General features: G+C 50.9%; 3 protein-coding genes across 5 annotated transcripts in view; 2 read left to right on the top strand and 1 right to left on the bottom strand.

Moving 5' to 3' along the window:
• Positions 1–4,268, top strand: part of CORO7 (coronin 7) — a 60,378-nt gene extending 56,110 nt beyond the window's left edge. The window contains exons 22-28 of the mRNA XM_008141771.3: positions 379–520; positions 624–713; positions 2,244–2,360; positions 2,594–2,729; positions 3,147–3,238; positions 3,436–3,522; positions 3,639–4,268. Coding sequence (XP_008139993.2) covers positions 379–520; positions 624–713; positions 2,244–2,360; positions 2,594–2,729; positions 3,147–3,238; positions 3,436–3,522; positions 3,639–3,644 — 670 coding nt within the window. The 3' untranslated portion in view covers positions 3,645–4,268. The remainder of the gene's footprint in view (positions 1–378; positions 521–623; positions 714–2,243; positions 2,361–2,593; positions 2,730–3,146; positions 3,239–3,435; positions 3,523–3,638) is intronic.
• A 4,641-nt stretch (positions 4,269–8,909) lies between these two features.
• PAM16 (presequence translocase associated motor 16) overlaps positions 8,910–21,830 on the top strand; it is a 13,459-nt gene continuing 538 nt past the window's right edge. The window contains exons 1-5 of one of the 2 annotated variants that reach the window (XM_008141641.3): positions 8,912–9,012; positions 16,053–16,137; positions 16,975–17,111; positions 17,531–17,596; positions 18,027–18,180. In XM_008141641.3, coding sequence (XP_008139863.1) covers positions 9,010–9,012; positions 16,053–16,137; positions 16,975–17,111; positions 17,531–17,596; positions 18,027–18,113 — 378 coding nt within the window. In that variant the 5' untranslated portion in view covers positions 8,912–9,009 and the 3' untranslated portion in view covers positions 18,114–18,180. Of the gene's footprint in view, positions 9,013–16,052; positions 16,138–16,974; positions 17,112–17,530; positions 17,597–18,026; positions 18,181–21,830 lie in introns of those variants that run through there. The other variant, XM_028145650.2, reaches the window with a different exon arrangement.
• Positions 18,949–21,830, bottom strand: part of GLIS2 (GLIS family zinc finger 2) — a 20,723-nt gene continuing 17,841 nt past the window's right edge. For both annotated transcript variants that reach the window (XM_028145648.2, XM_008141644.3), the window contains exon 7: positions 18,949–21,740. In XM_028145648.2, coding sequence (XP_028001449.2) covers positions 20,941–21,740 — 800 coding nt within the window. In that variant the 3' untranslated portion in view covers positions 18,949–20,940. The remainder of the gene's footprint in view (positions 21,741–21,830) is intronic.

Raw genomic sequence — 21,830 nt, 5'->3', positions numbered from 1 at the left:
GGAGCAGAGGGCGGGAAACAGACCCTGGGGAGAAAAGTCCAGACTTAGTGGGCCACAGTGGCCATGGGCCAGGTGCCAGGGCCAGGACTGCTGAGGAGCATTGGAGGGCAGTGAGGGGGGCTGCGGGGGGCCGGGTGGGGAGAGTACTTAGGGAGGAGAGGTTGAGGCAGGCGACAAGTTAGGACACTATTGCATTAGGCCAGGCCACTAATTCTAAGAGCTGGATTAAAAAAAGGGGATAGGCAGGGGCCACTCCTCTGGCCCTGAGACCCCCAGCTGGAAAGATCAGGGTCCTTGTTGGAGTCCTTGCCCTGCCTCATGCCCCTCCAGCAATATGAACCTGTTTCTGCGCCCCCCACCCCCCCCAACCCGCTGTAGCCGAAGTGAGCGCCAGCTACTCCTGTACTCAGCCAAGGCCCTGGCTAGTGGCCCCTTGGCAGTGCTGGGGTTGGACATGGCTCCTTCCACCCTGTTGCCCAACTATGACCCAGACACCAGCCTGGTGCTACTCACGGGCAAGGTAAGCTGGGGTGCGCAGGTGCGGGGCAGGGGCAGATGAGAGGAGATTGGGTGAAGACAGCTTTAGCTGACCACCTCACTCTCCCCCCTATCACTCCCTCCAGGGTGACACCCGAGTGTTTTTGTACGAGCTGCTCCCTGAGGCCCCTTTCTTCCTGGAGTGTAACAGCTTCACTTCGTCTGACCCCCACAAGGTGAGCCCTGAAATGCCATTTACCCCGTCCTCCTTCCCTAGGTGGCACTACATGGCTCCCTCGCCCTCTCATGGCCATCTGGGGAAATGCAGGGGCGTGTCAGGTGTGCTCAGCAGCTCCCAGGAGCTGGTGGTTAAACTCAACCATTTTTGGAAGTTCAATTATATAAGGTTAACTTATATGAGCCTGCAAATAAGTTATACTAAAAATGAAGGCAAGCCATCGAACATACTGTCCAACCTATGAGGGAAGGCGGGGGGTGAGGGGGTAAGAGATTAAGCAAAGGACTTGTATGCATGCATATGAGCATAACCAGTGGACACAGACAGTAGGGGAGTGAGGGCATGTGCTGGGGGGTGGGAGCGGCTGGAGAGAGGTCAATGTGGGGGGAAAGGAGACTTACGTAATACTTTAAATAATAAAAATTTTAAATTTAAAATAAAAATAATGAATGAATGAATGAATGAATGAAAGCAAGCCCTGGCCGGTGTGGCTCAGTTGGTTGGAGCATCGTCTTGTATACCGAAAGGTTAGGGGCTGGATCCCCAGTCGGGGCACATATGGAAGGCAACAAATAGATGTTTCTCTCTCTCTCTCTCACTCTCTCTCTCTCTCTCTCTTCTCTCTCTCTCCCTCCCTTCCTACCTCCCTCTTTCTCACCTGTGGCTCAGTGGTTGAGCATCGACCTATGAACCCAGAGGTCATGGTTAGATTCCTGGTCAGGGCACATGTCCCATTGGTTGTGTGCTTGATCCCCAATGTGGGATGTGCAGGAGGCAGCCAATTGATGATTCTCTCATCATTGATGTTTCTATATCGCTCCCTCTCCTTTCTTCTCTGAGGTCAACCAAATATATATATTTTTTAATGAAGGCAATAAAGCCCTAGCCAGTTGGGCTCAGTGGATAGAGTGTCAGCCTGTGGACTAAAGGGTCCCAGGTTCGATTCCTGTCAAGGGCACATACCTTGGTTGCAGGCTCCTCCCTGGCCCAGGCCCTAGTCAGAACTCATGCAGAAGGCAACCAGTCGATGTGTTTCTCTCACATCGATGTTTCTGTCTTTCGCTCTCTCTTCCCTAAAAATCAATAGAAAAATATCCTCGGGTGAGGATTAACAAAACAAAAAAAAAAAAGAAGAAGAAGGCAATAAATACTCAATTTATCATTTCCTAATTATTTACCTGATTTTATTATCTTTTGTGCCATTGAAGTTATTTACATCTGTCAGAGCTGTCCAATGGAAAGTACTATATGATGGTATGCTACTGTACATTCCTTCCCACATCTGTATGCAGCAAGCCAGTGAAATCAGCCATGGCAGTAGTTTTCAAACCATGGAAATAGACAATGAATCCAGGCGTCTTTCCTCCAGAGACCCAGTTGTTAAACATGTAACAGCCCTGACCGATCTGTCCAGAAATGGGCCTTGGTCCTGGTGCTCCTAAGTGAGGAGTACTGGCACCCTGGGGGTCTGGGTGCCCAGCTGTGAGCTCTGGGCCCCAGACCCAGCATGACTCCCCTACCCCCTCAGGGCTTTGTACTCCTGCCCAAGACAGAGTGTGATGTGCGTGAAGTAGAGTTTGCCAGATGCCTGCGGCTTCGCCAGACCTCCCTGGAGCCCGTTGCCTTCCGGTTGCCCAGAGTCAGGGTGAGGATGGGGGCCCAGTATGCCAACACCCAGCCCCTTTCTGGGGCTTTGGGGCTTGAGTGGCCCTGTCCCAAAACTGCCCCCCTCACTACTTTTTGGGGCACCTGTTCCCTTACCCTGCTGAGATTCCGAAACTCACAGGAACTCCAAACTGGAGCCCCTCCCAATGCATGCCAGTGTGCTCTGGGCCTCTGGTCAGTGCCTCTGGGCAGCCTCTTCCTCCCTCCCTGCAGAAAGAATTCTTCCAGGATGATGTGTTCCCAGACACAGCCATGAGCTGGGAGCCCGTGCTCAGTGCCAAAGACTGGCTGGGAGGTGCTAACAGACAGCCCCGGCTTCTCAGCCTGCAGCCCCCTGGCATGACCCCAGGTCAGAAGAGGGACTGGGGTGGGTAGGAAGCAGGGAGTGGGTGGGGAGTAGAAAAAGGGGCAGAAGACAGATCCTCTGTCCCTGCTAGCATGCAGAAACCTCTGGTGCTCCTAAGGATGGGATGGCTGTGTCTCCAGGCTCATTCTCTAAACCACTGGAGGGCAGGGTCCAGAGTCTTATGTTGCCATCACAAGTCCCCACCCCCAATACATGCACACTCACATACTCACATACTCATGCATGCACACAGCCTAGTGTTCAGGGCAGGCCTTATGAACAGAGGGTTGAGTAGTTGTTAATGCCACCTCTGGGGGTCTCTGCCACAGAATCCCCTAGGTGGCTGGTTCCAAAGGGTTGGGCAAAGATCCCCCACCGAAGGGACTCTTATGCCTGAAGCTTATCTTTGCCCCGTCCCAGTGAGCCAGGCCCCCCGTGAAGCCCCTGCCCGGCGGGCCCCATCCTCAGCACTCTACCTGGAAGAAAAGTCAGACCAGCAAAAGAAGGAAGAGGTAGGCACAGGAGAGGGCTGGCCATGGGGAGGGGATGAGGTTCCCTTAGTTGCCCTTTAGTTCTCTAACCTGACCCACATTGGGCAAAGTAGAACAAAATGGCTCTTTCACAACCTTGATGGGGTTCAAAGTGGGGTCTGACATTCTTGGGATCAGAGATCCTGTTCCCTTCCCACCTCTTCTGTCCACTCTCCTAGCTGCTGAATGCCATGGTGGCAAAGCTAGGGAATCGCGAGGACCCGCTCCCCCAGGACTCCTTCGAAGGTGTGGACGAGGACGAGTGGGTGAGTGAATGAGTGGGCCTGGCATCCCATCCCTCCCTACTCACCCATGCAGCATGTGCCACCTCCCTTCCCCACACCTTCTCAACTCCCACCCACCTTTTCCTTTATCTCCCCAGGACTAGTCTGCCTACCAAGCCACACCTCTGGCCTCACCTGCCGTTGCCACCTCCTAGAACCACCTAGTGCCCCTGCACACCTCATATCTTACCCTCAAACTGGAAGGCACCTTTTGGCTCTGGCATAACTCATCCCAGAAACCCTGGCTTTCTTTGGGCCTTGAGCACTTCCATGCCCTCCAGGCCTTGCTAAAACACCCGTGGATTGTCTGCACCTCCTCTTTCTCTGGTACTGCCAACTTCTCCTCAGCTGCCTGCTAGCATGTGGAGCCAGAGTCATGGGGGTAGAATGCGTGTGGGGGTCAGTAGCATGTCCCTGAGCAAGCCCTGGAATCCGTTTCCCTACTCTGACTTGGGCTGCTTTCGCAGAGCACCTTCAGTGATTACATGCCACCTCATCTTGCCTGCTGACCCAATTCTGGTCAATGGCCTTTGGGGGCTGGCCCCCTGCCAGACCGTTTGGAGCAGCACCAGCCTCAGGGGTCTGGGACAGTCGCCCTGCTCCCCAGGCTTGAAGCCAGGAGAAGCAGGCATCACAGGCTGATGGCCTGTTAAGGGAGTGTGAGCCCCACAGGGGCTGGCCTGCACATGCCTGGGATATTTTCAGCAATTAAACTTTTCTAAGCTTGCCACCTCTTGTGCTGCTGTGGTCTCTGGGATGGCTGGGAAGGGAAGGGGACAGGAGTATAGGTGAGGGTTCCCTCTGGTCCCAGGCTCCATTTTGCTCCTGAGGCCATTTCCAGCATGCTCCTGAAAGTCCATTCATTCATCCAACACAGAAGTATCCAACAGTGCTCTGGATGGTAGATACTGTAAAACAGATGGGGGTGACATGAGCTTCTCAATGTACTTAGTATAGTCTTATTATGTAGGGAAGCCAGACTGTGTGCAAGTAAGCAAATAGAGAGCCATATAGAAGATAAATGATGTTGAAGAGAGTGACTGGGATGCAGGCAAAACAGTTTTTAGGGTCTGAGAAGGTAACATTTAAGAAGAGAGCTAAGACCCAAAAGCTGAGAAGCCACAGAGAGAACCATGAAAATGTTTCAGACAAAGGGAAGGATGGCCTGGGTGCTGAGGGAAGAAAGAATTTGGAGAGTTGGACGAAAGGCAAGAAGGTCAGTGGTCCATAACATAGCACAAAGCAGCCTGTCTTGCATTCATTCAACAAACATTTGGTGCCTTCCAGGTGCTGAACTTCCAGCATGGAGTAAAGAGATAAAAGTTATCCACCAGGAATCCACATTCTAGTGGGAGGAAAGAGATTATAAACAAAAATAAATGAATAATATAATATGGTAAAAGATGATAATGTAACCAAACCCAAGTTTGGCTGCTTGCCACCACAAAAACCAAACTCATTAGACAGGTGCTGGTGAAAGGGGAAAGCGGTATTATTCAAGTGCTGATCACCTGAGGAGATGGAGGACTGTTGTCACAAAGCCCATCTCAGCATCTCAGTGTAGGCAGGGTTGTTGTTTTTAGTTTTGGTGTTTGTTTGTTTTTAAATATGTTTTCATTGATTTTATAGAAAGAGGAAGGAATAGGGAGAGAGAAAGAGAAATATTGGTTGACTGCCTCCTGCACACCCCCCACTGGGGATCAAGCCCACAACCCAGGTGCACTGGAAACCTCTTGGTGCATGGGATGACGCTCAACCACCTGAGGCACACTGGCCAGGGCCAGGCAGAGGCTATTATAAGGAGGGAGAGGCAAAGCATAACAAAGAACTCAAGGGAAGGGAGTTGAAAAGTTCTCTCCTTGCAGTCCAGTCCATTCCAATAAGGACCTCAAAACTGGTCAAGTGATGGTCTAGTGTGTGGTGTGTTGTTCTGGTCTTCATCATCCTGGTTCTTTGTCCTTCTGGTTCTATGTTTGAAGATCAGCAGAACTCCCAGACCTGGCCCTAGCAGGTTTGGATTAGTGGATAGAGCGTCGGCCTGCAAACTCAAGAGTCTCGGTTTCGATTCCGGTCAAGAGCACATGCCAAGGTTGCAGGATGGATCACCAGTAGGGGGTGTGCAGGAGGTAGCCAGTCAATGATTCTCTCTCATCATTGATGTTTCTATCTTTCTCTCCCTCTCCCTTCCTCTGAAATCAATAAAAATACATTTTTAAAAATGAAAATTACATTTTCAAAAAATTCCAGACCTAGAATGACTGAAGGTCAGAGTCTGTATCTTCTGAAGTTAGTTCCTAGGATTTGCATACAAATATGCTGTTTATCTACAAGCTATATATTAGAGTCAGCATTTATAAAAACAATGCAAAAGAATAGTGGGGTGGCTTACAATTTTCCATTGTTACAGTTCCCCACTGTCAATTTTTTTTCCATTTCCATGGAAGTTAGGGGGCTGTAGACAAAATATTTCAGAAAGCTAGAAAAATTCAGGATCCAGTCTAGTTCATAAGTGAAAAAGAAAATTTTACAATTAACTGAACTAGAGTCTAATATTCATAACTGTGTATTATAGGTTCTATTGAAACATATCTTTTCTCCTAAAATCACCCTCATTTTTATCAAAGAGCCAAATTAAGACTAACTCATTTACTATATTAAGTCCAGTTTCAATTTGGCCTGATTGTTTGCATAAACAAAATAGGAATAGCAATTGATCATATAGGTTTTTTAAATCTGCTTTGCTGGAATCTCACAAGAAAGTTTCCTCAGAACAAAGAAGCCAAATCACACAGTTGTCAGAAGGCTTTTCCTGCAATATCTATAGGTTTGGTAAATTCCTCAACTTCTTGAGGTCCCCAAAATGTCTTGAGTTTCTTTCCTTGCCATCTGCCAGCAAAGCAATCTGCCCCTTACCTGGAAAGACTGCCATGAACCATATATATAAGCAAGGTGCCAGGCCATTTTTCCAAGGGTCTTTTATAGGCTTCAGAGTCCATCTTCATTCCTTAAAGCCTTTTTGCTGATATCCAGAGTCCAGACCTGTCTTTCTCAAACTCTACATTCCAAAGTCTTGGTTAATAAAACAATAATTGGGAATTGGCTTTATGTGTCCTGTTATTTTAAAAATCAGATTCCTATTGGGTTCATACAAATAAACATATTGCCATGAAAATAATACGACTCACTAAGAGTTTTTAAATTCTGGAAGGATAAATAGGGAGAAAAATATAAATGCTTTAATATTGCTTATCAAGGTACAATGTACCAATTTGCTCTAAGAAAACACAAGTTTTTAAAAATCAGCAATATTTTGAACAGTCTTCATAAGAATAATAATTAGCTTCAGTTTATTCAGTCCCATAATTAATTTTTGTTTATCCTGATTATTTGCTAATATTTCTATGAATCCAGTTATTCCTTAACAGTTCTATAAATTTTTATCTATTTTAATGGAATGATCTGAAAGTTTACTGTCCAAAATTCATATATTAAAATAAGTTATAAGCCGAGGCCGGTTTGGCTCAGTGGATAGAGCGTCGGCCTGGGGACTCAAGGGTCCCAGGTTCGGTTCCGGTCAAGGGCATGTACCTTGGTTGCTGGGCACATCCCCAGTAGGGAGTGTGCAGGAGGCAGCTGATGTTTCTAACTCTCTATCCCTCTTCCTTCCTCTCTGTAAAAAAAAAAATCAATAAAATATATTAAAAAAAAATAAAATAAGTTATAAGATGTAACATTTTTGCAAATGCATCAGAGTAAAACAATGACTGTCTCTAAATGACAAAAAATACTTAAAATACCATGGTTATAGATCTGATTATAATGCAGTTTACTTTATAACAACACTTGAAGATAACACTCAGAATTACAAATGAAAGTATATCAGACTAAGAAATCAATTAATTTGTTCCTCACTGTCAATTGTACCTGTGTTTCCTGTGGGGAAATTACAGTTGGTTTTGAAAAATATAAGGGAGCTTCCTGGCCTTTTCACTCGTCATTAAAATTATCATTCCCAGTCATTATGTCATGTACCCAGGTTTCACGCTCAATCCCCCAGTGTGGAATGTGCAGGAGGCAGCCAATCACTGATTTTCTCATCATTGATGTTTCTATCTCTTTCTTCCACTCCCTTCCTCTCTGAAATCAATAAAAATATTTTTTCAAAAAAGAATGGAGGTTTTAGCCAGACACAACAGGCCACATATAATATGATACCATTTATATGAAACTTCCAAAACAGACCAGTCCACTGAGATAGAATAGATTCGTGGTCACCAAGGGTAGGGGGAAATGGGCAGTGACTGCTAATGGTGAGGGATTTTGGGGGGAAAAGGGGGTGGGGGTGGGGGTGGGTGATGATGAAAATGTTCTGGAGCTTGTAACTGTGACTATACTAAAAAGCACTGGCCCTAGCCAGTTTGGCTCAGCTGATAGAGCCTTGGCTTGCGGAGAGAAGGATCCCGGGTTTGATTCCGGTCAAGGGCACGTGCCCCCCGTTGCAGGCTCCTCCCAGGCCCTGGTTGGTGCGAGTGCAGGAGGCAGCCCAAGTGTTTCTCTCACATCGATGTTTCTGTTTTTCCCTCTCTCTTCCACTCTCTCTAAAAATCAATGGGAAAATATCTTCCAGTGGGGATTAAGAAAAAATAAAAAGCACTGAATTGTACATTTAAAAAAGATGAATTGTAGCCCTAGCCGGTTTGGCTAAGTGGATAGAGTGCCAGCCTACAGACTGAAGGGTCCCAGGTTCCATTCTGGTCAAGGGCACATGCCAGGGTTGCAGGCTCCGTCCCCAGTAGGCGGCGTGCAGGAAGCAGCCAATCAATGATTTTCTCTCGTCATTGATGTTTCTATCTTTCCCTTCCTCTCTAAAATCAATAAAAAATATATATTTTTAAAAAGATGAATTATATAGTGTGTGAATTATATCTCAATAAATCAGTTATTAAAAACAGCCTCATTGAGAAGGTGACATTTGAGCAAAGAATTGAAGGAGGGAATGAGCCCTATTTTGAAGTTTTCTCTTTTCTTAAGAGAACTTGATATCAAACTCCTTATGTTCGGGTGATGTTGTGTATTTATTGCTTATCTTTTAGTACCCCATATTTTGGCAAAATCAAGGGAAGAAATTGGCCCACTTCTGACCCAGGTATTCGGTGACTCCTAGCGCACCTGGATAAGCTGGAGGTCCCAGAGGTTCTGGGACCGCCCATCACCCGCGCCAGAGACCTCCCGAGCCCAGCGCCGGACGGGAGCGGAGCGCGAGGCTGGACCCGCCCCCAACTTCGCCCAGGTCTCTAGCGTAACTACTGACACTCCGCCCCTCTGGATCAAGGCTACGCGCATGCCCAGCGTGGCGTCGCGCACGCGCTCTCGGGATCTCTCTTCGACCTTTGACCTGCCGGCCGCCCTTGAGCCGGGGCCGCGAGGCCTGGAAGACGGAGCCCGCGTCCCCGAGGCAGAGCGGCTGCCATGGTGAGGCCTGAGTCGGGGGCTCCGGGGGCGGGGGGAGGGGGCGTTTCGGGGCGAGGGCGGCGAGTTCCGGCCAGGCAGCAGGCGCCCCGTTCCCTTTACGTGCCCGGCGGGAAGCGGGGCCAAGGGCGTCGCACCTGGGGGTACCTAGGCGGGCGCTGGCGGCCTCGGAGCCGGGGAGAGCCGACTGCTGGAAGGCAGGGCGCCGGCGGACGCGATCGCCGTGCTCCAGCCCATGTGCGAGCAGCCTGAGGTGGAGCTTAGCCCTGCACGTGAGCCCCTGCTCTGTCCTGGAGCTGGTTGTTGGTGCGGTCCTGTTATTGTCCCCATTTGGAAGCTGGCGCAACGGCTCTGAGACTTTCACAATAAAGTGGTAGAACTGGCTGGGGCTTGAACCAGGCCCTGCGACACTGAAAACAGTGTTTCTGCGGTGCCATCGGCACCTAGAGCCAGTCCACACACCTGGGCCACACTGGCTGCGTCAGGTCACTTGGGACCCCCTTAAAAATGCAGGGTTCTGCCCTGGCCGGGCAGCTCAGTCGTTTACAGCGTCGTCCCCATACCAATGAATGCATGAATGGGTGGAACAACAAATCTCTCCCTCTTCCTCTCTTTCTCTAAAATCAGTAAATTAAAAAAAGAAGTATACTTTTAAAAAAACAGGGTCCTGAGCTCTGCCCCCAGTCTCAAAGTGATTGATGCAGGGTTTGAGGAAACACTTCTTAACTGAAAGTGGTAAGGATAACATAAGAGCTTACAAGTGCCAGTCCCTAAACTGAGGCTTTATGTAGATGTTCATATAATTCTTAAGAAGTCAGTGCTCTCGCTATCCCCATTTCACAAGAGAAGGAACCTGAAGCTCTGCATGTTTGACTCCTCCAGGGTCATTCATCCCACAAGTGTCTGAGATGGCACCACTCCTTCTGCGTCCTAAGACTTGCTGTTTCCCATCATATGATTTCTGCTTTGTAATAGTCACTGCCATTTGTTGAGGCCCTGTGATGAGCCCTCGCTGAACTGGGTCCTTCACACCCACTCCCACATGTAACTCTGAGCCACCCTCAAGGGCTGAGTAAAATGTGGCTCTGGAGGAGTTTGTATCCTGTAGGAAAAGGTAGGCCAGTCTGTAAATTAAGACAACTTGATAATATATTAATAGGAAAAGAACGAGTGCTATGGGAAGGTAGAAATGGAAGGAGACTGGGAAGATTTCACTTGGGTGGGGGTCACGTGACTAAGTCTTGAAGAATGATGTATTTTGACAGTATTAGAGTGGAAGAGAGGATATTCAAGGTTAATGGGTATGGAGTTTTTTTGGGGGGTGATGGAAATGTTTTGGAACTAGTGATGATGGTCACACAGCTCTAAATACACTAGAAAGCACTGAATTTTCCACTTTAGAAGAATGACTTATATGGTGTGTGAATTCAGAGCTGCAGAGATTTCAGGTAAAGAAGTAGAGGAGCTGATCTAGGAGTGAATGGTGGAGAGGGTGAGGGAAGAAGGTTAGAGAAGTCATTTGTACCTGGACCGAACTGGAGAGTGGACTGAATTTGCAGGTGGTATTGGTGGAGAATTGTGTGTATTGTCAGGGGGGGCTGGAGCCCTCCTTCAGCAGAGGGTGTGGGAAGCATTTGGAAATTCTATCTGGGACTTAGAGATTATGAGACTTCAGTTTGGCCAAAGCAGAGCTAGCTGATGGTGTCTTGGTTAAATGTCACATTCATTCAAATATGTATCAGGCACCTGCTGCGCCTGCCACAGGCCAGGCCCACACATACCATGGTAAATTGGACAGTTGTGGTCTTGACCTCCCTCCTGCTTAGTTGTGATACCAACAGCTGTTTGGAGGGGCCCTGTATGAACAGAGCCCCCTTCCTATCTCAGTGCGCCCTTGAAAGAAAGGGGTGAATCTCAGTGGCTGTCTCTGCCACCAGCCTGAGGGCCTGGAACTGTTCCTAGAAGGAAGCATTGCACATGGGTTTGTCTGAAAGCCAAGCTCCCTTCTTGATGCACTTGATTTGGGATAAACCACATTCCTGAGTGCGCTCCCACCTCCACACTACTGCCCTCCTTTGCCCCACTGGAGCTTCCGTCCTGCATTAGGCCACGATGCTTCCCAGGTCAGAAAGCATGTGTGCTGTCCACAGTGGTCCCAGGCTCGGAATCCAGTGGCTCTGACCTCTGCTCCTTAACTGTCAGCTTGGCCTGAAGTTCGATGCTGTGTCAGCCAATTGCTCTGGCCCAGGGTCTTCAGGCCCAAATGTCAGTCTGTGGACTGTATGGGCTTTCTGAGAGAGGCCTCCGCCAGTGGCTGTCTTTTTTTTTTTTTTTTTTTTTAATATATTTTATTGATTTTTCACAGAGAGGAAGAGAGAGGGATAGAGAGTCAGAAACATCGATGAGAGAGAAACATCAGTCAGCTGCCTCCTGCACACCCCCCACTGGGGATGTGCCCGCAACCAAGGCACATGCCCTTGACCGGAATCGAACCTGGGACCCTTCAGTCCACAGGCTGACGCTCCATCCACTGAGCCAAACCGGTTTCGGCCAGTGGCTGTCTTTATCACCTGTGGTAGCTATAGTTGGCAGAACTCTGCTCCCCATCAATCTTCAGCTTTGAGCATAGTTGACCCATAGTTGGTGCTTAGCAGGTGTCTGGGTGTTGAATAGATGGATGAGAGACTTGGCTATACCCCTGATCTCTAGATTATTCAACACCAAGTAGGACCTGGTCCAGAAGCAAAGGCAGCTGTTGAATTGCCCTGGACCTGCCACTCTCTGTCTGTCCTCTTGGTCTTATGTGCATTGCCTCCTGAGGGTCTTACAGCTCTCCTGTGAGAAAGGTATTGTTCTCCCCATTTTGCAGATAAGAAAACTGAAATGCAGCCCTGGTTGGATAGCTCCTTCAGTTAGACCAGTGGTCGGCAAACTGCGGTTTGCGAGCCACATGCGGCTCTTTGGCCCCTTGAGTGTTCTAACGCCACTTCTTCAAAATAGACTCGCCCAGGCCGAAAACCGACTTCTGCGCATGGGCCACGAAGTTTCAATCGCACTGTACGTGCACGCCCGCATGTGGTATTTTGTGGAAGAGCCACACTCAAGGGGCCAAAGAGCCGCATGTGGCTCGCGAGCCGCGGTTTGCCGACCACTGAGTTAGAGCATTGTCCTGATATGCCAAGGTTGTGGGTTCAAATCCCCGGTCAGGACACATACAAGGATCAACCAATGAATGCGTAAATAAGTGGAACAGCAAATTGATATTTATCTCTCTCCCTGACCCCTCCCTTCATCTCTCTCTAAAATCAATAAATAAACATTAAAAAAAAATGCAGAGAGGTTGAGTAATTTGCCCAGCGCCACACAACTAACCAGAAGCAAAGCTGGGGCCCTTTGATTCTCTCTCATCATTGATGTTTCTATCACTCCCTCCCTCTCCCTCTCTGAAATCAATAAAAATATATTTAAAACGAAAAAAAAAAAAAAGAAGCAAAGCTGGGGCCTGGCTGGCGTGGCTCAGTGGTTGAGTGTCGACCTATGAACTAGAGCAGGGGTCCTCAAACTTTTTAAACAGGGGGCCAGTTCACTGTCCCTCAGACCGTTGGAAGGCAGGACTATAGTTTAAAAAAAACTATGAACAAATTCCTATGCACACTGCACATATCTTATTTTGAAGTAAAAAAACAAAAAGGCAAAAACACCCGCGTGTGGCCCGAGGGCTGTAGTTTGAGGACGCCTGAACTAGAAGATCAAGGTTTGATTCCCAGTCAGGGCACATTCCTGGGTTGCAGGCTCAATCCCCAGTTGGGGATGTGCATGAGGCAGCCAGTCAATTATTCTCTCTCATCATTGATGTTTCTCTCTCTCTCTCCCTCTCCCTCTCCTTCTCCCTCTCTGAAATTGATACAAATATATTTTTTTAAAAAAGAAGAAGAAGAAGCAAAGCTGGGGATTCCAGGTTATGTCAGCCCAGTTCCAAAGCAGCATTCTCACTCTGCTTTCACATTGCTTCTGAGGTCCCTAGCTTTTTGCAGCCTTCTCCCCTGAGTAATTAGAGAATCTATCAAATGAGCTGCTTTATTGGGAGAAGCTTTGTTACTCCATAGTGACTGGCCATTGTCAAGTTTTGTTAAACAATAGTAATAAATGAAAACCAACATTTATTGATCACCTACTGTGTCATCGGGCTCTGTATCAGGCACTTTACACTCATTTAATACTGAGGTAATTAAATTAGCCCCATTGTTGGTGAGAAATCGGAGGCTGGAGGCTCAAGGAGGTTGAGAACTTGTTCAGGGCACACAGCTGGGATTTGTACACAGGTAATCCCAAAGCTTGCATATGTAACCACTACACCACACGGCTTCCCCTGGGAGTTGGCTCTCACAGGAACCTTGTAGTCTAATTCGGCTGACCAGGCAGCTCCCTTAGCTACTGGGAAACTGCAGAACAGCCCAGCCTTCCCTGCAGCCATAGAGCTCTGGCAACTGGAACCATGGAGCCACCATGCCACTTTGGTTTGAAGCCTATAGGGGATGGTTAGGGGAATTGCCCATTACAGCCTTGTTCTTAACATTCATTTTTTTAGCAACAGTTACTACCCTGGGCAGAGTACAAGGTGATACAGTGGTGTTGCACTCAGGCATGTGGCAGCAAAGGAAGGTATGTTCTGAAGGTTGAAGGTGCCAGGCCAAGGAAAACCTCTGGAGTCACCTAGTGGCCTGTCAGTCTCTCTGTCACTCAGACAGGACCAGCAATTCATCCCAGAGCCTCCTATCCCACTTGAGAGTGGCTTTAGGTGGGGTTGGGGAGTCAGGTGAGGCTTCGCAGTCAATAGCATGTCCATTATTAGTCTTGACACCTGCAAGGCAGCTGGCTGGAGCCCTGATCACAGGAGTCTTCACTGTGCTTTGGTTTCTGGTGTGAAATACAGGGCTTATGAAATTTCTACCTACTCGTGAAATCCAAACCCACTTCCATTTATTAATGCCTGACAATGGCCCAGAATTGCTAGGGAAGGGCAGGTTCAAGGGAGGCCAAACAAAGCCAGTTCTGGAGTCTGGATTCCACTGGAATCTGACAAGACCCTCTGGCCTCTGGATTGGGTCCTTGCTCCTTGTCAGGTTGCATTGTCGCCCTTCCTGCAGATCCCAGAACCCTTTGTGAGACGGGCAACCTAGGGATGCCATGGCTGATAGCACTGGCTTTGGGATCCTTGCCCACCTTCCCCTGAGTACTAGCTGTGTGTCCTTGGGCTGGTCTCTAAATACCTCTGGGCTTTAGTGTCTTTTTTTGTTTTGTTCTTTTATGTGTTGTTATTTTTTATGTCTCAGTGTCTTGAGTTGTTAGGGTTAAATGGCACAATAGCCCTAGCTGGTTTGGCTCAGGGGATAGAGCGCTGGCCTGCGGACTGAAAGGTCTCAGGTTTGATTCCTGTCAAGGGCACGTGCTGGGTTGCGGACTCGATCCCCAGTAGGGGGCGTGCAGGAGGCAACTAATCAATGATTCTCATCATTGATGTTTCTATCTCTCCCTCCCTCTCCCTTTGTCTCTTAAATCAATAAAAATATTTGTTAAAAATAATAAAATAAATAGCACAATAAACAATGTGTTTGGCGTGGTGCCTGTCACTCTTGCTTAGACGATACTTGTTGACAGGAAATCTAAAGACAGAAAAGTACAAAGAATAAGGGAAACCACTTGGATGTGCCCCACGAACAGTGTTGACCTTCAGTGAGCATTCTCCAGGTGTCTTCTACGCACCCAAGTTTGTACCATCTCACACACACAGTCATTTTCACATGTGCAGGCTATATGTAATCTCTGTTCACAGTAAGATCTGCACATTTGCCCATCTCAGCCACCTTCCTGGTCCCTAGGCTCCTGGCTGCTACCTGGACATTTCTTATGCTTTCTCCCAGTTTTGGCTCCCCCTGGTCCCTCTGCCTAGGAAGCCCCAGTATTCCCATCATAATTCTACCTGCCATTCAAAACCCATCCCAGTAGAAATACTATTGTCTTCTAATAGCTCCATCTCATTCCTGGGTTCCCATCCATGCCTCTGGTCACGTGCTTAATGAGACTCCCCACTTGTGGTGCATGGACCCATGTGGTCTCAGGGTGGAACACTGCCATGTGGCACTGCCTTGGAGGATTTCCCTGCAAGGCCTGATGGGTGTGGGAGCTCCAAGGACAGGGGCCTCTGCATCTTTTTTTATTTTTATTTAATTTTTTGATTGATTGATTGATTGAGTTTAGAGAGAGGTAGAGAGGGGAGGTGGAGGTGAGAAATTGATTTGTTGTTCCATTTATTTATGTATTCATTGGTTGACCCCTGTCTGTATGTGCCCTGACCAGGGATTGAACCCACAACCTTGGAGTATAGGAATAACACTAACCAACTGAGCAAGTCGGCCAGGATTGGGCCCGTGTATCTTTGTAGTCTAAACATTGCCTCTCAGTGAGCCAGTGGAGGAATAGGAAACAGCCCTGCATTCCCTGTTACTTGGTCCTTGATGTGTCTGTCTAAATGCCTGCCTCATGGCCTTTCCCTCCTGGAAGGTACAGAGTTTTGCTGTGTTGTGTTGGATAGAGTACACTTGAATAGTGTTGGGAAAATTAGAATGGAGGTTGGACCAGCCGGTCCCAGAAGCACAGAAAGTGCCCTCGTTGGCCTAGATGCCAAAGTGAGTTCATGGTCAGTCTGGGACTGGCCCAGTTCTGGTTCCTGGCCACAGTATTATTCCTGAAGCCAGTGGCTTCTGTGCCCTGCAGCCACTTTGCCTTGGCTCCTGTCTGCCTCTTCCAGAGGCCAAGGGAGAGGCCAAGTGGTGTGCCTCTGGGGACTTGGTCAGGTTTACCCCCTTACCAACTATCTCATGAACACCTGAAGCCACCCAAAGTAGCTTTTCATTAGAAAAAGGCCTGTGGCTGCTGTTCTGTGTTTTATTACCTCAACTTTCTGGGGGCCACTCAGCAGCCATTTCTAGGGTGCCATCTTTGGGGGCTGCAGCTTGCTAACCAGATGCCTGCTTTGCCAACAGGCCAAGTACCTGGCCCAGATCATTGTGATGGGGGCGCAGGTAGTGGGCAGAGCCTTTGCCCGGGCCCTGCGGCAGGAATTTGCAGGTAAGCTTGACCCCTGTCTCCCCCTGGGGTGGGAGCTCCTGCCCAGGTCAGATTTTCCCCATAGCAACGGGCCCTCGCATGCTGGGCCAGTGGTGAATGCAGGAGTTTGGTGGGTTGGGGTTCTAGCAGCTTGGGTAGCCTGGGGCATTTCCCATGGTTGGGGGCAATGATGGACTGTGAGGCATTCCCATAAGAGAGAGACCTGGTTGACATGAGCATACAGGCAGGAGTTGGCAAACTGGCCTACCTAGCCATCTGTTTTTGTAGGTCAAGTTTTATTGGAACAGCTACACCCTCTGGCTGCTTTTAAGACAGAGTCCAACACGGACCAACTGGCCTGCAAAGCCCTCAGATCCCTTAAGTAAAAGTGTACTGGCTTCTGAATCTAGGGTCATTGAAAAGGAAGTGGTCTCCGGAGGCAGCCTGCTTTGGTGTCCTAGGTAACCAGTGGGCAGAGTTATTGCTGCCTCCCCTTGCCCACAACTTCGCTCTGCTCCCCTTAGCCTATAGATCCCCAACTTTCTATGTGCCCAGATGAGGGAGCAATAGAGAGTAGAGGGACAGGGTAATCTTTGTGGTCTAGTCTGGGGATTAGGCTCCAGGTTTGGTGACTAGACCCTGACCCCTAGTGGAGCAAATTGGTCCTCACTTCAATACCCCTCCAACACTACCCCTCACCCCCCACCGCACCCCCCAAAAAAGAAACCACTCCTGGAGAAATGCCCTCTGGCCGCTTCTGACTCCATGTGTCACTTGGCAGGGGTGAGCCACCTACATGGAAGGCCAGGTGAGCTCTGGGCTGCTGAGGGTTGAGCACTAACCCACATGTTTATACAGCCAGCCGGGCAGCAGCTGATGCCCGGGGACGTGCTGGACACCAGTCTGCAGCCGCCTCTAACCTCTCCGGCCTCAGCCTCCAGGAGGCACAGCAGATTCTCAATGTCTCCAAGCTGAACCCTGAGGAGATCCAGAAGGTGAGGCCACTGGGCTGACTCTGAGACAAGCAGACCAGAAGGGGGGCGGGGGTTGGGGGCAGGCCAGCAGCGTGGGGAAGAATAAAGGAGGCCTGGCAGAAAGGTGCAGGGTAGACTTTGGGTACAGCCAGCTGGGAATCCCGACTTGTGGGAGCCAGTGTCCCTTGTTAGTTTTTAGGCCCAAGGGAGGCAGTAGCAGAGGCATTGAGCAGTTGGCGGTAGCAGCCAAACCCCTCCCTCCGTGGGTACCTGTTCACCTTTCTGCCACTTAGTGGTTGTAGTAGCTTCCTGTGTGGAGTTTCAGGCATGCAGGGCAGAGGGATCGAGCCCTTTTGCTTTCCTTCTTTGTCATCTCCTAGCTTCCCCCGCCTCTGTAACCCAGAGACTGCACACCTCTCACCGTCTCCCCTCCTCTGCAGAAGTACGAACACCTATTCAAGGTGAATGATAAATCTGTGGGCGGCTCCTTCTACCTGCAGTCAAAGGTGAGTAGTGTTTGCTGCTGGGAGGAGGGCAAGCCATGTTCCAGGTAGTTCAGAGCTTGGCAGGTAGAAAGATGTGCGGGCCTTTCCCTGGTGCCCCAACCTCAGGGAGACCCCCTAAACTGTCATGCCTTCTGGCTGCCTCGGCTGTCGGGTTCTGTCAGGCTGAGCCCTGCAACAGCCTGGACAGTGGCCCTCCCAACAGCCATGACTTTGAGGGAAGAGGACCATTAGCTGGTGGATTGCTAGAAGCAGCTTCAGATCCCATATGACAGTCCACATGCCCTGGGCAGTCTCCTTGTACGGGGAAGTCCCCAGGCCACCTTTCCCACCCCAGGCACTAGACCTGCCTCCTGCTGTCCGGGACTCACAGCTGGAATTGGACCATCTTGTGCAGGCCACCCTACCTAGCTGTTTGTAACTCCTTCCCCAGGTGGTCCGAGCGAAGGAGCGCCTTGAGGAGGAGCTCCGAATCCAGGCCCAGGAGGACAGAGAGAAAGAGAAGAGGCCACAAACGTGACCACTTGGCTCCTCCCACCCCCCTTCCACCTCTAATTTATAGCTCGTTAATAAATGTCTTTTCCGCATTTCTCAAGTGCACGTCCAGATTCCAGAAAGCAGACTGCTCTTCCTGCCAGCCATGGGCTGGTGGGAGAAGGGCAAGGGGCTGGGTGGGTAAGTTTGGCAAGAAGTCAGGCAGCCTACCCACCTGGCCCTGCCTGCCTGTGGAGAGCTAGCCAAGTTCTCTTATGTACTGGACACAGCCACTCCTGCTGTCAGTGCCAGCACCAGGTCCCTCCTATAGTATGACCATCCTTGGATCTGCCGCTGCCCTTCTCACCTGGGGACAGAGCCCTGGCACCCAAGCTCTGTCACAGAGCACCTCTCCACAGCTGAGTTTGACTCTGGCATCTCAGTGATTTGGACAGAACGCTCCATGTGCAGCTGGGGAAGAGAAGCCTCTCATTGCTGAGGCCCTGGAGCTGGGTCTTCCTAAGGACTAAGCTACTCACCGAAGCCACAGCAAGTTCTGCAGGACAAGCAGCTAAGCCTGTGAGCTTTGGAATCTTGCTTTTTAGCTCCTAGCACTCCTGCTCCCTCAGCACCTGACTCCTACCCTTCCAGCTCCCAGCAGAATGTTGAGAGGTGATGGCACCCACAGGGTTAGGAGGAAGCCCCAGAATTGGCCTCTGGGTGCTGCAGGCTGGAGTGGGTGACCTTAGAGCCGGACACAGGACAGTTGGAAGTGGTTTCTTGTTGGGTGGCCCAGCTTCGGACACATGCACAACAGAAACCATCTTTGCAACTCACTTTTATTGTTTCTTTATAAACTTCCTCTCACATGGAGGAATATATTGTTATAGTCATTAGCTTATCTTTTTTTTTTTTTTTTACTCTATGCTAACAGCAGTGGAGCCAAGAGGAGGAAAAACATAAGCTACGATAGAAAGGCACTTAGAACCTGTTAAAATACTGATATCCTGGAATGTGCAACAACAAACCAACAACAACACATATACCAGCTCTCTTGAGCCTGGTCTATCACTGAGTCACATGCTGAGCTAATGTCATCTTCCAGTGCCCTGTTCCTCTGCTCCCTGGGCTTCAATTGCAAACCCAAACCCCTCATCCCTCAACTGGGGACTTAAAAGGCCTGGGGCCCTTCATGGGGTGGGGATGCCTGGGTCCTGGATGGGGCCTGAAGGAGACCAGCTCCTTCCTGTTCTGCTCACAGCCCCTTAGAGAGGCAGAGCCAGCACTGCCAGGCCCTGTTAGGGCAGGCTGGGTCAGGGTGACCCCTCTAGGACAGAAGGGCAGTCCAGAAAAGGGTAGGGGTCAGCAGAGCTGCTGAGGAACAGTAGGGGGACTCTGGAACCGCAGGGCTACTAAGGACCCCACTGCTGTCCTGCAGCTCCCTTGTTCTGTCAGGGAAAGGGAAGGATTGCTCACTGATGCCAAGGACCAGGCAGGCCTGGAGCCAAAGCTCCTGTGCCTAGACCAGTGCCTCGGCACAGTGAGGGTTCAGGGTGGGGAAAGCACTTGCTGCATCCCCAGGGCCTGGTGGGAAAGCCCATTCCCTAGGGTCAGGTAGCGGGGACCTGGAACACCAGCATCCTTGGCTTATTCTGGCCCCTGGGATTTAAAAAAAAAAAAAATGTCTAGGACAGGGGCTCAGATGGAAGAAGCCAGAGGAAACAGCATGTCGTAAGTCCAGGCTTCCACCAATTTCCCCCTCCCAGGTGGAGGGGCTGGGCCTCCCATAGCCAGTCTTGACTGCTTCACCATCCCCCCAAGCCCAAGGCCTCAGCCCATGGCCTCTGGAAAGCTCCTGTGCCCAGCACTGGCCTGTAGCCCTCCCTTACCTGTGTGCTGGCTGTGACTTGGCACCCCCAGAATGAGAACTGTGTCCCAACCTGGGGTCATCCCCAGCCAGCTTCCAGCCTCCTACCAACCTGCAGGTGTCTGCAGCCCCAAGTGCAAGAGGGACATTGTCCCAGGCCAGGCCCACCCCACCTGTTCCCTGAGCCAGGCCTGCCCGAGGTCCTGGCACCTCCCTTCCGAGGCTCCCTATAAGGTAGAGCGGGGAGGCCAGTGGTAAAGAGGCAGCTGAGTGGTCAGCTGTTCCCTCATTTTGGAGAGCACCGTCCAAACCAGAGAAGGGCTGCTTCGGATAGGTAGGTAGGTGATGAGGGGCAGTGGGCAGAGCAGGCCTCCCTCTCTGAGCAGGAGGCACCTTGTCATAAGGATAAGGTGGCTCTTCCTGTGGCTTTGCAGGGGGCTGCATCTGTCTTGCTCTCCCTCTGGAGGGTGGGCCAGAGGGAAAGGGGTCCAAGGAGCCCCCAGAGCAGGAGCCTGGTGAAATTAGGCAGGATGGGTAGGGGCCTCAATCCCAGGGCTCCTCGTCACAGCTTACCACATGAAGGGGTGTAGAAGCCCTGGGCTGGCAGAGGGGTAGATGCCACCCCACCTGCCCCCACTGCTGATATGTGGCTGGCAAATGACAAAGGAGGGAGGGAGGGTGACCTGTCCAGGCTGGACACTGGGTGAGGGAGGCACCAGGGTGGCCAGGGCCAGGAGACTGAGGGCCAGAGGTGAGGAAGGCCTCAGCACTCAGGGGCTCAGGTCTCCCTGGCCAGTAGGCAGTTCCTCCCTTGGGAGCCTGGGACACCAGCAATGACCTAGCACCATCCTTGCCACCCAGCTTGTCTGGGGCTGGGGCTGGGGCTGCCAGGGGGACACAGCCAACCAGGCCCTGGGGGCAGAAGGACATTATTGCTATTTCGCAGAAAAGTTTCCGTTCGTCGGGGCAGGGCTGGGAGCTTCGGGTAGTTGTCCCTGGGATGAGTTCAATTCACCACAGCTGGTTTGAGCAGCACAGAGCCAGGCGGGATGACCACCCAGCCAGGGGTCAGGGCCTCTGGGCTGCTGGCCGCCGAATTGACGCCTGTGGACAGGTCCAGCACGGTGCCTGGCAGCAGGGGGAGTCCTTCCGGGCTGGGCCGGGAGCGGCCACTCTCAGTCCTCTCCAGGGGGGTCTTACGGCCCTCCAGACCAAGGGCCCTGACTGGCACTGCCCCACGCCCCTTCTCCCCCTCGGCCTTGCCACCCGTGGAGCCAGCCAGGAGGGAGACCATAGGCAGGCCTAGTCCACCAACCCCAAAGGGTGAGGGCATCAGTGGGTTCTTGGCCAGATTGAGGGGTAGGACAGGGCCTGGCAGCTCGTGGCCCATGCCCGCCCCACTCCCCCCACCCCCACCATTGCCACAGGCCAGAGCACTGAGGTCAAGGGGGCCGGGGGCCAGAGGCAAGGGCAGGCCGGGCAGGCCAGGGCCTCCAAAGAGGGCAGCCGGGTTGGGGATGATGATCTGGGCCCCACTGACATAGGGGCTGCCATCGGGGGCAGGCAGTGGTGGTTTGGGGGGTGGGCGCAGTTGTAGGAGCTCCTGCTGCTCATGGGACACGAAGTGGCCATGGGCCTTGATGTGCTTGCGCAGCGAGCTGGGGTCCGTGTAGCGCTTGTGGCAGCCAGGCATCTTGCAGTAGTAGGGCTTGTCCACGTAGTGGGTTCGAGTGTGCTTGAAGCGGTCACTTGAGTTGGAGTAGCGCTTGTTGCAGCCCTCATATGGGCAGACGTAGGGTTTCTCACCTGTGAGTGGGGCTGGTGTGAGAGGTCTCCCAGCCCAGTGTCCTGCCCCGACCCACTACCTACTTGGCAGACCCCAGACCAAGATGTCCT

Source organism: Eptesicus fuscus, chromosome 4, assembly GCF_027574615.1.
Source record: "Eptesicus fuscus isolate TK198812 chromosome 4, DD_ASM_mEF_20220401, whole genome shotgun sequence".
NCBI classification, from domain to species: domain Eukaryota; kingdom Metazoa; phylum Chordata; class Mammalia; order Chiroptera; family Vespertilionidae; genus Eptesicus; species Eptesicus fuscus.
The sequence above is the reverse complement of the archived record's forward strand: the minus strand, read 5'-3'. Positions and strand labels throughout refer to the sequence as shown.